The following is a 17,343-nucleotide window of genomic DNA, read 5'->3' on the forward strand; positions in this document are numbered from 1 at the left end:
CTTCCAACTGTTTTCCCAGTTAATAGAAAACACTATGTATTAGGAGCTTTATGTAGACAGAAACAAAATAAACAAAACATATACTTCCCACCCACAGAGATTACAATTTGAAAAGTTATTACAAGAGATATTAAGAAAAAACTCCAGAAGATGTATGATTTACGATCTGTATTTCCATCATCACAAAAGGAAAGGTATAATCAGAAGCAAATAAGTGAGAGCAGATTTGGTTAACCTGAGTGCACAGTCTAACCTGAAAATTGAAGCAACAATTAGGTGAAGAGGAGGAAATGGCTGAGCGTGTCAGAGCAGTGACTGAGGAGTTTGGATGTATTAGAATCTGACTCTGAATGCATCACTTGTGGCTTAATAAATTCCTTTATCTTGGCATAAATTTTTGCTATTTCCACACATGGAGACATTATGAAAAATACAGTGAAGCAGTTACTACGCAGTCTTGCTATAATTTTACAAATGGTTTGAAAATGTTCTAAAAAGTAGGATGTATATATACAATGCCAACTTCTTAACTTTGTCTCTATTTTCAAACTTACCTCTTCTACCTCATTTCCTGTAACTTCTAAACATACTGCAATTCTAACTTTAAAGTTCCCTCCCTTAACCCTGTATCACCTCACAGCCACAGTCACCATCCTCTCTCTTCAAAGAAAGATATGTTCCTCTCTTGAAAGAGTAGCCCACACTCATTGTTTATACCTCTCAGCTCCCATTTAGTGAGAGTAAAACATTTACTGGATGCTCATTAAGTGCCCGGCAATGCAGTATAAAGATTAAAATATGGTTCTCTTTCTTATAAGTTATAATATGGTGGCTCTTCAAATCTTAAAAATTTACATCAGCATAACTTTCTATACAAACAAAACATTGCCAGGACTCTTATGTAAAATGGAACTTCTCTTGGTTAAAGAAGAATGGAAAAGGTATGAGCTGGCCCTATTCTGCTTTCTTCTCTCCTCTCACCTATTTCCATTCCTCATCATGGTCCTTGGGACATACACACAGATGTTCAAAAATCACTGGTCTTATGGACGTAATAATAGCAATTTGGAGGTAACTACTTACCAACCAAGTGCCATTTTAAATTCGCTGCAATCCACCTTCCTACTGCAACACCCAAATTAAATTGGTCTGATAACCAGAGATCTTCAACATGTTAGATAATTTTCCCTCATGGTCTCACTGGAACTGTTCCTTTTCTTTATTTAGTATTCAATACTTCTGACCACACTCCCTCCTTCTTGAGATCCTGAAATACTGATCCCACTATTCACCTAACTATCAAGCCAGAAACCTTTCTTGACTTCTCCTCCTTCCTCTAGTAGTAGACTGACTAAACTGTAAGCTTCATAGGGGCAGAGACCTTGTTCTTTGTTGTCACTATATTCCTATTACTATAACAGCAAATTAAATAGTGGATAGATGTTCAATAACTTTGTTCGATTCATTTATTCATTCAATCATCAAGTTCTACTAACTCTATCGCCATGTGCTTCTCTCCAACCCTACTGGTTGGTATGCTTTCTCATCTGTGCTACTATTACTGTGGTTTACCATAACAGCCTCCCCACACTCCTTTTATCATCCTCTAATCCATTTCTATTGTTATAGTCAGAATAACCTTTTCCAAGATCCCACCTGGTTATCTCAGTTCCCTGCTTAAAATTTTCCAATGGTTTCACATTGAAATAAAGATCAAAATTATTAACATGGCTTACAAAAAAACTAATCTGGCTGCCACCCTTTTGCCTATCTCATCAACCCCCTAATCAGCCCCCTGCCCCCCACTAGAGTTTCTCCACTCTTCTCACTCTAGCTCTTACTCAGGCTCTGCTTAAATGTCACCTTCTCCTGAAAGCCCTCCCTGATTCCCCTCAATCTGTGATACATTCACTATTTGACAACACTTCATGTTTATAATTCCTTGTTTAATATATGCCATGCCCAATAGACTTAAGTTCTTCAAGGGCAGGAACCATGTTTATCTCATTCACTTGGAAAGTGCCTAGAACACACTCCTAGTAGATACAAAACGTTTACGGGCCAACTGACTGAATATGCCATATTGTCTTTAAAAATATTCTCCTTTATAAGATTCAGTTTGATTTTGTTAAATGTGTAGTTGATTACAACTTTATAAATATGACTATCTTGTCATGAAGACTTACAATAAACAGAGGCAAGAGAAAGATTTTCCATTACCTTCTTTCCTGTCACTCTTTCGCATAAGAAAATCTTCTGTATAGGGTGTCATATCCAAACGTAATGGGAAGGAAAAATGTGTGTTCACTTTCTCTTTCATCATTGTGACCATATTAAATGTATACCTCATAGTATTGAAACTCAGAATCCGAGGCAATTTCTTAAAACATGCTCTGAAAGACAAGAACAAGATTTGTTAAAAATTATCTTTCAGAAGTACTCTAGCTATTATCAATTACATTTACACTACACTTATTTCAATATTCAATTCAGAGTAAATAATAAATAGTACTCTAAATCATGCTCTTATTAAATCTATCAATCAATCAACCTATCTATCTATCTATCTATCCCCCTCTTACATGACTTTTTCCATTCTGAAAGGACTTTCCTGTGTCTAGAGAGGAAAACAAATGAAAAACCTACAGGGGACTATGGTATATGCCATGATGAAGTTATGAAAGGTGCTACGGAAGCATAAAAAGGAGTCACATCATATTTCAAAGGCAAGGAGGTTTTTGGTTCAGAGTTTTCTTTTCAACCTTAAATAAGCATTTATTTTTGTACAGCAGAATTGCAAAGCCTGACTGTATCATTTACTAGATACATGACCCTAAAAAAGTTACTTAACCTCTCAGAGCTTAATTCCTGATTTGTAAATGGAAGTTAAAGTGCCTACTCCCTACTACTTTTAGAATGCTGCCTGGCAAACAGCGTTCAACGAGTGTTGCCTCATATTACAGCCACAAGAATAACGTTACCTAATTGATTACCTAAATCATATGGTTTGACTTACTGCTAGTTCAGGTTTAAAAAAACTTTTTTTCAGTTTAAACAAAATATACTTAAAAACTTGGATTTATGAAAAATATGAATTTCAGGGAATAATTCTTCAGTGTATATAGGATTTATAACAAAATTTGTTTAAAGCAAGAGCTTAGTTTCTCTTTTAAATAGGCATTTTAGGGAGTTGAGGAAGGTAGGGGAAAGATGTCACAAGCAGATGGAATAAGAAGTCTAAAAATTCATCATTATTGTTTATTTGGGAGACTGGTAAATGATGAGGTTACGAAGTATAAAGAAGTCAAGATATGAAGGGCCTTGTGTATAATGTTAGAGTATGAACTTTACCCTGACAGCTAAGAATCACTAAAGGACTTGTGGAGGGCAGTGAAACCATGCATTAAGATATAAACAGATCTGAAGAGATGACCTGAATCTAACCAGACTACTTCTCTGCCTTTGTAGTTCCTAGTAACGAACTACATAAGATGCTCTTTCAATCTAATTTCAATGTTCATCGGTAGGACTGAAACATCTTTCCCCAACCAACTACTCTGTCCTAAACCAAGCATCTTATGGCTGGCTCTTAAGAAAAAACATCTCTCACTTTACAGATTCAGAGGTCTTCAGTTCATGAGTAGACTCTTTATCATGCCCCACTGAGTGCACGGCAGAGAGCTAAGCAATCATATAGACCTTGGTAAGTATTTGCTTAATAAAAAGGAAAAAAAAAATCTGAAAAGATTTAAGAGTGTCTGAAAGTTTACTTGCATAACTGAATGAAAAATTGCTGCATAAGAATGAGTTCCAAGCAGCTGACCATAACCTTAATCACATAATTTTCATAAAAGTTTAACATTAATTTATCCTAAGTTTGTGTTTTACTTCTATTTGATGATTTATCAAAATGACGAAAATTACGTTTCAAAAAGCATACCTTTTTTCAGCTCGTACTTTCTTCCCGCAATGAGAACAAGTATACATGTTGTCACCTTCTAAAGTATCTTTAATAGTAACTTCATCAAGAGATTCCTGTGTATAAAACCACACTTAAGAGTTTCACATTATTGTTTACAGCATGCAAAAATACAAAAAGCATTAATTACAATTTGGGCAGAATGCACAGAGGAAAACATTTTTTTAAAAAAGCAAACGCTTAAATTTAGTAAAAATATTGACAAGGTGCTCTGAATCTTACTACATTTAAAAAAACTCAAGTATTTAAATTTTGATTGGGAAAAATCAGCTTTGTGATCTACCTTTAATTTTTATTTGAGTAGCATCACAAGAAGAAAATAGGTGAAAATGTGAAAGTTAATTTTCTCCTAAGGTAACAAACATAAGCCTGCTATACACAAATAGTTAAAAGCAGAAAAAAAAATTAAAAATATATGCAACATTACTCACATAAATGTTCTTCATATCAGCCACCTGGCACCTCACGGTGTAAAACTCTTCAGCTGTCTGACTAACATGTTCACAATCCTAGTCAATCAATAGCCAAAAATTGGTAAATTATAATAAGCTAAAATATACATTAAGATTTCCAAAAAGCAAAGAACAGGGAGAATACTTACCAAGGATACAACATTGTTTGTAATTACACCTCCAAACAAACTTTTGACAGTATTTTTCTTTAAAAAAAATACAAACGGAAGTCAGTAATTTAAAATTAAGCAAATCTGTAAAAATTTCCAAGAAACTTGAGTGTTCTGGTACTAACCAGTTCTGGAGACATTTCTTCAATTTTAGTAATCAGATCAGTAAAAAACTCAGTCATATCTTTCTGCTCCCCAGTGTTCAGAGGCTGCTTATCCATGGTGTATGTTTTACAAAAGGGTCTAGGATTATATGCTTTGCATTCACTCTCCTGTGAAAGAAAAGGCAGGTGGTGAGGAGGATTATAAAACAATCAAATAAATCTAGATCTCAAATAAAAATAAAAATTATCACAAGGTTATTGAATGAACAACAAAGAAACAGGTAGTAAATCTACAAAGAAATTATGAAAATGTTCTCTTCTATTTCATTTCTGTTTGATTCTCATTGCCTTTTCAGTTTAATAGTCTCGGTGCCAGAAGATGCTTAAATGACCGTAAGTTAAGAAATTTTTATTTTTTAAGCCTAGGAATTTCTAGGAAGAAATTTGGGATTCAAAGGATGGAGGTTTGTATTGTGAAGCATAAAATACAAAGCCTTTGCAGGGTGCATAAGTTCTCCTATCAACTGAACCTTGGTTTAGTAGTAGTTTAAAATAGCAGTAAAAGTGCTTTGCCAGTTCAAATACCATGTTCCAACTCTGTTAAAAGGAGATTATAAGTGGAATCAAGGGATAACTAACAAACCTTTTTATTTTGTTAAAAATCTCATTTATGGGCTTCCCTGGTGGCGCAGTGGTTAAGAGTCCGCCTGCCGATGCAGGGGACACGGGTTCATGCCCTGGTCCGGGAAGGTCCCACATGCCGCGGAGCGGCTGGGCCCATGAGCCATGGCCGCTGAGCCTGCGCATCCGGAGCCTGTGCTCCGCAACGGGAGAGGCCACAACAGTGAGAGGCCCGCGTACCGCCAAAAAAAAAAAAAAATCTCATTTATTAAGTCTCACAAGCTGAAATACATGGTTTGAATAAATATGGTAAGATCTTTGTCCTCCAAATTCTAATAGGTGAGATAAGTAACTTTCAATACAAGTGCTGGTACAACAGAATTATGGTGACATGGAGATACTCTGTGGAATTTTTGGTCTCTTAGAGGACAGCCTTTCTCAAAAAAACCAAGTTGATTCCTGAAGGATGATAAATGGAAGAAAATGGAGAGGAGTACTATTGGAAGAGTGCCACAGGCAGTAGAAGCAGCATAAATAACTGCACAAGTGATGAAGCAAAAGGGTGATGGGCTTCAAAAGGCTTACAGTTACTACAGGGTGAGGCTGGATGTGGGGAGGGACAAGAAAGGAGGTTGAAGGGAAGGGGCAGAATTACAGGGGATGTGTGCCATCCTGACTGAACCTGAATACTATTCTTTTCATAATAAAGAGTTTTAACTAGGGGAGTAATAATATTAAGATTTGCTATTTTTTAAAGATTAATTACTTTTATAGTTTTGGGGGTGGAAATTAAGAAGGACAAAGAAAAATCAGTTGGAAAACCCTAAGACTAAGGGGGGAGGTGTGACCTTCTGATGAAAAATGGATCAGATACAAGAAATTCTTCAAAGGATAAATTAACAAAATGTAGATGACTGAAATATGACAGTTAAAATGCACTATGACAAAGAGCATCAGCAACTGACAAAGTCAATTGGAAAAATAAGAGTATATGGTCAGGACAGGCCAATACAAATGAACTCCAATTAACGTTTTCACCTTTGGTCAATGGGTATATCTAATTAGTTTTCCATACCCAATTCTCAAACATACCATTAAATATGTAAACATTTTTTGAAGCTCCAGGAGAGTGGTCTTGTGCTTCATATCTTCGGAATACTGTAAATTAAGAAAAAACTTTCCATTAAGACATACTGATGATGGTAAATTAGACATTCTAGAAAAGAAAGTATTACAATGTGCTTAACACTGTTTTCATTCTTTTAGCCATATGGAGGAAAAGCACAGTATTTTTTCGTTAACAATTTTAGCATTTTAAAAATTGGAGTACTTTGTTCATTATACAGATATGGCTATCACTATTATGTAAGGAAACTGAATAAAGAGATCTTAAAACTGCTTTCCAGATCAGCACTTTTTGGTTCAATGCTGAACAGAAGCATTTACAAGTTGGCGATTTTGCAAGAACAGAAAACACCTTTTCCACAAATAAATCCACACATTAAAGAGTATATTATATTAACAAATGACATCGCACCCTCATCTAGTCATATCTTTATTTTTTTCTAGAGCAGCAGATCCTTAACACTGCAGGGTACTACTGGCCAAGATCTTTTAAAGTCCTCTAAATATTCAAGGACATTAATTGAGATTCAAATTTTGAAGAAGTGGATGAATCTTGAAGACATTATGCTAAGTGAAATAAGCCAGTCACAAAGGGGCTAATATTGTATCATTCCACTTATATGAGGTACCTAGAGTAGTCAAATTCATAGACACAGGAAGTAGAATAATGGCTGCAAAGGGTATGGGTGAAGGGAGAATGGGGAGTAAAGTATCTAATGGGTACAGTTTCACCTGGAGGAGGTGAAAAAATTCTGGAGATTGATGGTGGTGATGGGTGCAATCTGAGTATACTTAATACCGCAGAACTGTACACTTATACATGGTTAATAGGATAAATTTTACATTGTGTATATTCTACCACAAGTAAAATACATGTAGTTTTCTTTAATCTCTCTGTGAAAAATCAGAAAAGAAAATAATTCTATTCTGTAAGAATTCCTTATGTAGAGACAAGTCTAAATTTAGTTTTTAACCAAAAATACCATTTCTGAGACTCATTCACAGTTAGCACATCTGATTGTTTTTTCTGTTGCTACACACTAATTCCTGACAGTGCTAATGGCTAAAAGATTATCATTAAATATAAGGAAGAGAAACTACAAATTGTGGTCAAGTCACCACCTAAACAAGAAAATCAATGAATACATGCTTCTTTGATAAGTGGTTCTATAAAATTATACAGATGGGGGCAACCAAATTTAGTCACAAAAATTTCCACACGCTAAATGAAATCAATTATTCAACTATTTCTAATAGTCAGTTAGATGATCAACTTAAAAATATCAATTTAACTAAAACCAAAAAACGAACCCACTTGAGTATACTGAGTATGCTTTAGAGACCCTGAAGCATAACTTAAACGTAGTAAGGATTCACTGAAGATAAATAAAGAATTGCAATACTTTGTAAGGGGGGAAAAATGCAAGGACATCCAGATGACATGATGGAAGAAAATAAAAACCCAAGTGCAAGGATAAAGAAAGTCTGCCAGGGCTTCCCTGGTGGCACAGTGGTTAAGAATCCGCCTGCCAATGCAGGGGACATGGGTTCGAGCCCTGGTCTGGGAAGATCCCATATGCCGCCGAGCAACTAAGTCTGTGTGCCACAACTACTGAGCCTGTGCTCTAGAGCCCGCGAGCCACAACTACTGAAGCCCGTGCACCTACAGCCTGTGCTCTGCAACAAGAGAAGCCACCGCAATGAGAAGCCCACGCACCGCAACGAAGAGTAGCCCCGGCTCACTGCAACTAGAGAAAGCCTGCATGCAGCAACGAAGACCCAATGCAGCCAAAAATAAATAAATAAAATAAATTTATTTAAAAAAAAAAGGCTGCCAAAAAATTGTAAAAGCAGCGCAGAAGGCAAACTAAAAAATAGCCCATGGTAAACAAAAAATGAAAACTACAATGCACAAGTTAACAAAAATAACATAAGCAAAGCCTACTCAAATATACTAGGCCACAAATTTACTTTAGGATACATAAGTTCAGTGATTCTGGTACTAATTTCCTACTTTGTTTTAGGCTTTGCTTATTTTCTATATAATTAAAATTTGCATTTATTTTTACTGAAAATATCGTGTTCATTTGATACACTGAGTGTGTATATTCTACAACTGTGTTTTCCTTTGATAAATAAAGAAATTATACTACAGTGTTTGGAGTAATCAATTGAAATGTAAAAATAATTAAAATATACATGTTAGCTAGTAGTATCAAATTTCGTCAAAAAATTTTTTTAATTTAATTTAATTTATTTTTAACTGCATTGGGTCTTTGCGGCTGTGCGTGAGCTTTCTCTAGTTGCAGCGAGTGGGAGCTACTCTTTGTTTTGGTCCGCAGGCTTCTAACTGCAGTGACTTCTCCTGTGGCGGAGCATGGGCTCTAGGCGTGTGAGCTTCAGTAGTTGTAGCAAACGGGCCCTAGAGCGCAGGCTCAGTATTTGTGGCGCAAGGGCTTAGTCGCTCTGCGGCATGTAGGATCTTCCCGGACCAGGGCTCGAACCCGTGTCCCTTGCAATGGCAGGTGGATTCTTAACCACTGCACCACCAGGGAAGCCCAAAGTTTGTCAATTTTAACTCAAATTATTTTCTCAAACAATATTTTACTAAATTGAATCAAGATTTATCAACGAATTTTTAAAATTTTTTGTAGTTTTAATTTTTTTTTTTTTTTTTTTTTTTTTGGCTGTGTTGGGTCTTCACTGCTGCATGCGTGCTTTCTCTAGTTGCAGCGAGTGGGGACTACTCTTCATTGCAGTGTGCAGGCTTCTCAGTGCGGTGGCTTCTCTTGTTGAGGAGCATGGGCTCTAGGCACGCAGGCTTTAGTAGCTGCAGCGTGCAGGCTCAGTAGTTGCGGCATGCAGACCCTAGAGCACTTGGGCTTCAGTAGTTGTGGCGTGCGGGCTCAGTAGTTGTGGCTCACGGGCTCCAGAGCACACACTCAAAAGTTGCGGTGCACAGGCTTAGTTGCTCCGCGGCATGTGGGATCTTCCTGGACCAGGGATTGAACCCGTGTCCCCTGCATTGGCAGGCGGATTCTTAACCACTGCACCACCAGGGAAGTCCCTATAGTTTTAATTTTTAAAGTAAGGAAAACTGTACCTTAGCAGTGAAGACAGCCTGTCTTGCCTCGGGTATCATGTAAAGTTGCTGAATAGTAGAAGCCAAGTAACAAGTAGCTCCAAGGTTAGTCAGGCCAACAAATCTACACTCAGCACGGACATCTTCATGAGGCCAGTAGTCCCATTTATAAGGTGCATGAGCTGCTGAAAAAAGAGGGAGGAAAGGATGCCCCCCCAAACAATTAAACATAATATATTCTGCTTTCATTAACAGCCACTACATCTATTACTTATTTAGTTCATATACATAAAACATGGTAATTTTAAAAATTGGTAAGAACACATAGTAAAACTAATTTATTCCTAAATATTCAAAGGACTGCCAAAACTTGTCTTTACTTGGCACTAAATTATTTAACCCCAAAATGCCAAAGTATTTCACATATCTCTAAAAAGTCCATCACAACTGTTTTTTTCCCAAAAACTAATGTTTACTTTTTAACTTCAGTATGTCCTAGCAACAACAGTTTATAATGTTAAAATGTACGAATGGGGAATTCTTTCTTTAAATCATGCCCTACAAAATCTCATTTCTACAAACGAAATTTAGAAAGGTTAAAGGAAAAGAAGAATGCTCACACTGCATGTGTTGTGCCATAACCCAGTTATGTATTAATCTGTAGTTTTCGACAGATCCCTTTACCATCTCCACTAACAAATCATAAGCAGCAGCTCTCGAAGAATGTGATTTGCACTTTGGCTGTTGTCTATCTTTTAGACTAGGCAACAAAAACAGGAGATTGAAGATATCTCTTAAAAATTCCTGGAAAAAAAAAGAAAGACCAAGTATATTATCTAAACTTGGAAATTAACTATATTCCAAATAAAATTAATAAGTTACACAGAATAAAATGGACTATATGAAAATCTACAATTTATTAAAAGGCTGTTTAAAAACTTAAAGGAGCATCATATACCATCATCTGAAAGTATTCCCAATGTTCATTTCTCTTAGGGAAAATGGAATGGGAGGAGGAGCTTCACCTTCACTCTTCTCTCCCTCTTGATACCTTATAGCTCATTCTTAGAGGCACATCTACAATGCTATTATTTTCCACTCCATTCAGTGACCAAGCGTGTTAGTTCAGGACTCATTACTCCCTATCTTGAATGCCTCTGCATTTACTTAAGTTTCTCCTTACTTCACTCTAATAATTAAAATAGCAGTAGCAGCCAAAGCAGCAATGTACCCATAATGAGCACTTAGAAGTGCCAAGATACTATTCAAAGGCCTCAAAACAAAACAAACAAACAAAACAGGTTAAGCATCTTGCCTGGAGTCAGATTTGGCAGGTGTTATACTAAGGATTTAAAACACCAAGCTCTTAACTTCAATACCAGTGAAGTTCAAACTGAGATGCAAAGCTTTACCATTCGAGATATACTTTTCCCTAAATTTAATCTGCCTGAGAAAGGGCCACATTTCCCACTTGTTCTTTAATTGGTCCTTTGCTACTATTCCAAAGAAAGTTATCTCCCTCACCCATCTCAATCGCAAGTAGTACAAAGGTACATTTTTCTGGGGTATAGAACCTCCTGGGGTACTGTATAGAAAAGAGGTAATATTGTTAAGACCGAGACTCTGCTATCCTTAGAAAGGCTACATTGTAAAGTTGGCTCCTGGCTGTCACCTGAACACCTGAATGGTCAACAGTTCCCTCCTCTGTTATAAAACTTTCCGTAAGTGATAAAAGTGGCTCACTGTACCAATCTGTATTTCGTTTATGCAGAATACCTGCTTTCTATCTGGGAGTCTGGAATTTCATTGACTGTGGTCAGTTATGCAGGTACTATGTGCCTACATGACCCACCCCCTGATAAAATCCCTGGACTCCTAGGCTGAAGAGAGCATCCTGGTAGACAACACCTCACACATGTCACACTCATTGCTGGGGGAATTAAGCACGTCCTATGCAACCCCACTGAGAGGGGACTCTCAGAAGGGCGTACCTCATTTCACCACACTTGGCCCCATGCTTTTTCTTTTGCTGATTTCATTTTCTATTATTTTGCTGTAATAAAACTTTGTCATGGATACAATTACACGCTGAGTCTTTGAGTCCTTCCAGTGAATCAGTGAATCTGGGAGTGGTCTAGGGAACCTCTAACACAGGTACCAAATGAAGGACAATTCAGAATATTTTCCCATTAATGACCTCACCTTCTCCATCTCACTACTGTCAAAGAAAGTACAGTGCATAGTTCCTGACTTGGCAAAGAAAGGTACGTTTGGCTAAGAACTACTGAAGGTGAATAGAGGCTTATTTTATATAGTTGACAGACTGACAGTAAGATTATGTCTTGTCTATTCTATAATTCAGAGGTGAGATGACTGACTTGGAGACACAGAGTAACGTATTTACATGAACTGGAAAATAAAGTCACTCACTCAAACAGGAACAGAATTAGCAAATAACTAGTTTAACAATGAACTATCTTTGCTAATCAGTTTAGATCTAGAAAACTGAATGAGCTAAATAACCATAGCTCCAAAGTATTGACAAAACATATTTAAAGCCTGTGATAAAAATATTTTATTGAAACATTAGGATTGGTAAAAGCTTGCTGAAATGAACAATATTTTTATTTTCCTCACTCTGCGTTTACCAGGAAAGCAGGTGTCCTTAAGTGAAAGAGTAACATATATATTAACATATCCATTTGATAAATAATGGTACAGCCATTTTAGTATACTTCACAGAAAGAAGAACCTCAAACTGATACCTGAGAGAATATTAAAAATAATTTCTGATGATAGAGTGTGATCTTTGACATGTAATTCAGAAGAAATTCAAAGAGTTAAATAACGCTGTTAGAACAGAACATTCCTACTGTAAACAGTATGTAAACACGGTTTCTCACTGTGGTTTCTCACTGTAAAACAATGTGAAACAAGGTTTCTCACAACTTCTATCTATAGAAATATAAAGTAGGAAGAGAATGAGTACATGGTCATTCTAGCTTAATAAGGAATATCCATCTACAACTATATGAATTAATTTTAAAAGCCACATACCCTTCTTGTTAATGCATAATTTCAATAAAATTTCATTTTTAATGTTTCATACTTACTTGGCAAAATTCAAAGTCTATTTACATTGCTTTGATTGCCCATGTCCAAATACATGTAATGTAATGATAATTAAATATGGAAGAAATTTAAGACAACATCATGTAGTCACAGGAAATAACTATTTTTATCAATTTCAACAATACTCTGGAAGCTAGGATAAACTGTACAATGCAGGAATTGTAGCCAATATTTTATAATGACTATAAATGGAGTATAACTTTTATGTATTTATTTTTTTCTGTAAGTGCTATATTTTAAAGATCTTTCTGGACTCATTGTTCTCAACCAAAGCAAATAAATTTTAATGTTTTTTTTTCCTTTTCTCTTCTTTTCTAAATGGAGTATAACTTTTAAAAATTGTGAATCACTATGATGTTCACCTGTAACTTATATATTCTATATCAACTTCAATTTAAAAAAATACTTAAACTTGAAAAAAATCTAGAAAGTTCTTAAAATTAAAAAATCTGTTGACAGGACACCTAGGTTTTCCAAAATTCTTTAAAGAATATGTGAGCAATAAATGTTTGAAGACCACTTCAAAAAAAGTTTGAAAAAGTATGCTCTCAATCTATTACTAGATTTATTCTGTTAAAGCATATTTCTGACATTATTTGATCAAAAACTTGAAAGTCCCCCCTTTTAAATTATAAAAATAATGCTTTTATTTTATTGTACATATAAAAATAACCTCCTGGGGCTTCCTTGGTGGCGCAGTGGTTGAGAGTCCACCTGCCGATGCAGGGGACACGGGTTCGTGCCCCGGTCCGGGAAGATCCCACATGCCGCGGAGTGACTAGGCCCGTGAGCCATGGCCGCTGAGCCTGTGTGTCCGGAGCCTGTACTCCGCAACGGGAGAGGCCACAACAGTGAGAGGCCCGTACCGCAAAAAAAAAAACAAAACAAACAAAACCTCCTGTGACCACAACAGATGGCTACCTAGTTTCCCCAAATTACCTCCTCTATATTTCCTCAAGCTCAAGCCAAACTGAACTTATCATTCAATAACCTGCACATACTCAGTGGTTTCCTAGGACTGATTTTTCATTCATACTGTTTTCTGTGACTTAAATGTTTCCCTTACTTTTCTACTTAAGGACTTTATCCTGGTTACAAAAGCTTTATCTTCCTCAAAGCCTTTCCTAATCCCATCAATACTATCTGATCTTCCATACCTCTGATCACATCCCTTTAATGGCTCTTATTTTTTACCATGAATTACAAATATCATGAGCAGTCATGATATTATTTGTGAAGGTACATACGAATTTTGCATAAGGCAGACTTCTCAATAATTACCTGCTGAACAAATGAACCATTAGATTGTCAGTTCTTAAGAATCAGGACTGAGTCTTAATCATCCATTTGTTCAACATATATTTGCTAGGTACTATACAAGGTAGTAGAAATAAGAGTGGGGTTTATACTCTTAAAGCGGAATTAGAAGAAGGGAAGAGGGAGTAGAAGGGAGGAAGAAGAGGAAAGAGGAAGCAGAGGCAAGGAAGGAGAGGAAGCAGCAGTAGCGGTGGTGATGGTGGTGGTGAGGGAGACCATATGTGGCATGGCAAGCCTAAAATATTTACTATAAGTCTCTTTATGGAAAACAGTTACTCCTCGATAAATTCTAGATGACATTTTTAAAAATTAATAAAGTAAAATATTACAGTAGCACAGGTATGTTTAGTATCTTGGCGATAAGGACGACTTCTTAATAATACACCAACACCAACCACCTTAAGCACCTGCACTTGGATACCGAACTGACATTTCAAATTTAACACGTCCAAAATAGAACTACTGATTTTGATACCCCATCCCCCCCAATCTTATCTATCCTAAATTTTCCCTTTCTTAGTAAATGGCATTATCATTCACTTAGTTTCTCAGGCTTAAAATTGAGAAGTCATTCTTGATTAGTTTCTCTCTCTCCCACCTCACAATCTTCTCAAAATTTAAGTCTTGTGAACTCTATCTTCAATAAATATCCTAAGTCCAACCACTTTTCATCATCATCCCTCTGCAAAACTTCTTAACTGGGCCCCTAACCCTAACACTTGCCCTCCTAGTTCTCTACCTGTAGTCTAGATCTCCCCCTAGAACAAGAGTAAAGCTTTGAAAATGTTAATTCAGACCACATACCTCTCCTGCAAAAAAGCTTCTAAAGGTTTCTGATCTCACCAAAAATACAATGGGAAACTAAAGTTTTGACTACACAAACATTAAAACCTTCTCAATAAACAACTATTAGTAAACAATAAACAATAAAAACAACTATTATTTAACACTGTTCTGGAGGTTCTAGACAAAATTAGGTGAAAGAACAGAGAGAGTTAAGACTTAAAAATGAAGAAGTAAAAAAACTACTCGAAGACAATAAACTAAAAACAAATGAAAAATCAAAGACAATACTGAAGATAAACACAAAGACAACTGAGAAAAAAATTCTACAAACAGTAAGTGAACTTAAGGTGGCCTGCAACAAATTCACACACAAAAATCCTTACTCCACATAAACAACTCATCAGAAAACAAAATAAAAGAGTGCATTTATGATACCTAACAAAGAAAATCCCTAGGAACAACCTTATTTAAAAATTCCTAAAATTCAAATTCTAAATGAAAACATTAAATTGAAAAACACAACACTGGTCTTCTATAAATAAGAAGACAAATCCTGTCCTTGTATAGGCAATTTAATATAATTTCAATTTTTCTATATCAATCCATAAATTTAACACAACCCCAATTTAAAAAGTATCCGAATTTTAATTTTTGAAAGAATGAGACACACTGATTCTAAAGTTTGTGTGGAAAAATAAACAACCGGGACAATTCTGAAAAGGAGTAATAATGAAGATGGACCATCTCTACAAGATATTAACTAAAAACTGTGAATCTACTTAGTTAGGATATGGTATTGGTGAATGAATAGATCTGTAGAGTGAAAAAGAAAGTCCAGAAATAAATCCAAGTACATATGCCAATTTCCTCCATACAAAAATTCTACAAATTATCAAGAAAAGGACCATGTATATACATGAAAGGAAAATAAGGACAGGATTTGAGCAGGTCAGAGAAAAGATAATACAAATAAATGGCTTTCAAACACATGAAAAGAAGCTCAACCTTACTCATACTTACAAAAAAATGAAAAATAAAACTAAGAGAATGGTTTCCACTTATCAGACTAGCAGAAATTAAATTTGATAATACACTGGGTTGGTAGGAATGTGGGAAAATTGGCACTTGGCTCACAGACATTGTAGGTGGGACCATAAATCAGTTCAGTCTCCACAGAGAGCTTCATGGTTATTCTGACCAAAATCACAAAGGTACATACCTCGTAAACCAGCTTCTACTTCTAGAATTTTTTCCTATAGATTTCCTAAATGATGGATGTATAAACATTTTCCCTGCAACATCACTTATAGTAGTGTAAGGTAATGCTCAACATTAGGAAGCTAGTTAGATATATCACATCTTTCCAGAAAAAGAATATTATGCAGTTGTTAACTCTATATATACTGATATGGAGAATCTATAAGGTAGGTGAAAAAAGCATATTACAGAACAGTGTATTTAAGGTTTTAACACCTGCAGACAGTATTGCTTAGTGGTTAGAAGCTTGGTCAAGTAAAGAGTCTTGAGTGCCCTCAGTGAAGCAAGTTGTTTAACCTGTCTATACCTTAGTTTCATCATCTGTCAAAATGGCGTCTAATGACAGTATCTACCTCACAAGAGCTCAAAAATTTTGCCTAAGATATCAATTGTATAAATCAATAAACAAAAGAGAGAAGGAAAAAAAACAGGTGGTCTTAAAAAAATACGAATAATGAAGACAAAACTTTTGGAAATATTTCCTGCACATATGTGACAGGAAAAGAGTTGATATTTTCAAAATAAAGAACTTTCAAAAATAAGTAAGAAAAATGACAAAAGAATACATGCAGATTATGAACAGAAAATTGCAAGTTAATACAAGTGGACGATACATAAATGAAAAGACACTCATCTTCAACAATAACCAAGGAAATAAAACTAAAATAGTGAAAGTGGCAAAGACTTATCATGTAAGGAATGTGGGGATGTCTGAGAAAGTGGCATTCTTACACAGTGTGGCTGGGAGTATAAACTGATAGAGCCTTTTGTAAATTGATGTATTCTGGTTAAAATGAATCAAATTTACTCTTAAGAATTTATATGAGTATACAATGGAACAGGTATACAAAGATGTTCCCTGCAGTTTTTTTTTTTTACAGCTACCAACAACATAAATGTCAATAAAGATTAAATTATTTCTCTCTTTATGTATTCAACTTTTTAATGTATTTTCTCTTTTTTGATGGATTCATTTTAAATGAAGAACACAAATCACAGAATAGCATTTACATAATATAAATTATATACCTATGTATTTAATATAGCCATAGAAATTCCTGGAAGGCCATTACCAAAATATCATATGAAATTAAAATATATAGGAATATTTTTGTCAGCAGTACCTAAAAATTTTTTTCTTTCTTTAAAATGACTTTTGCTTTACAATGATATGTTATCAGAAATATCAATTAATACATTTATATTTTGGAATAAAAGTTACATATTGGTTTATATAATGTAAGACTTCAACCAGCAAGACTATAAATAAATCAAGTTATTCCCAGTGAGTGTAATAGAAAAATTTTAAAAGATCCAG

At 35.4% G+C, this 17,343-nt stretch overlaps 1 protein-coding gene across 3 annotated transcripts in view; it reads right to left on the reverse strand.

Moving 5' to 3' along the window:
- USP34 (ubiquitin specific peptidase 34) overlaps positions 1-17,343 on the reverse strand; it is a 231,836-nt gene that overhangs the window by 48,043 nt on the left and 166,450 nt on the right. For 2 of the 3 annotated variants that reach the window (XM_082672023.1, XM_082672021.1), the window contains exons 42-49: positions 10,154-10,337; positions 9,555-9,718; positions 6,419-6,484; positions 4,727-4,873; positions 4,581-4,637; positions 4,411-4,488; positions 3,941-4,035; positions 2,221-2,393 (exon numbers count right to left, since the gene is read on the reverse strand). In XM_082672023.1, coding sequence (XP_082528149.1) covers positions 2,221-2,393; positions 3,941-4,035; positions 4,411-4,488; positions 4,581-4,637; positions 4,727-4,873; positions 6,419-6,484; positions 9,555-9,718; positions 10,154-10,337 — 964 coding nt within the window. The remainder of the gene's footprint in view (positions 1-2,220; positions 2,394-3,940; positions 4,036-4,410; positions 4,489-4,580; positions 4,638-4,726; positions 4,874-6,418; positions 6,485-9,554; positions 9,719-10,153; positions 10,338-17,343) is intronic. The other variant, XM_082672022.1, reaches the window with a different exon arrangement.

Source organism: Grampus griseus (assembly GCF_964374135.1).
Source record: "Grampus griseus genome assembly, chromosome: 15".
NCBI classification, from domain to species: Eukaryota; Metazoa; Chordata; class Mammalia; order Artiodactyla; family Delphinidae; genus Grampus; species Grampus griseus.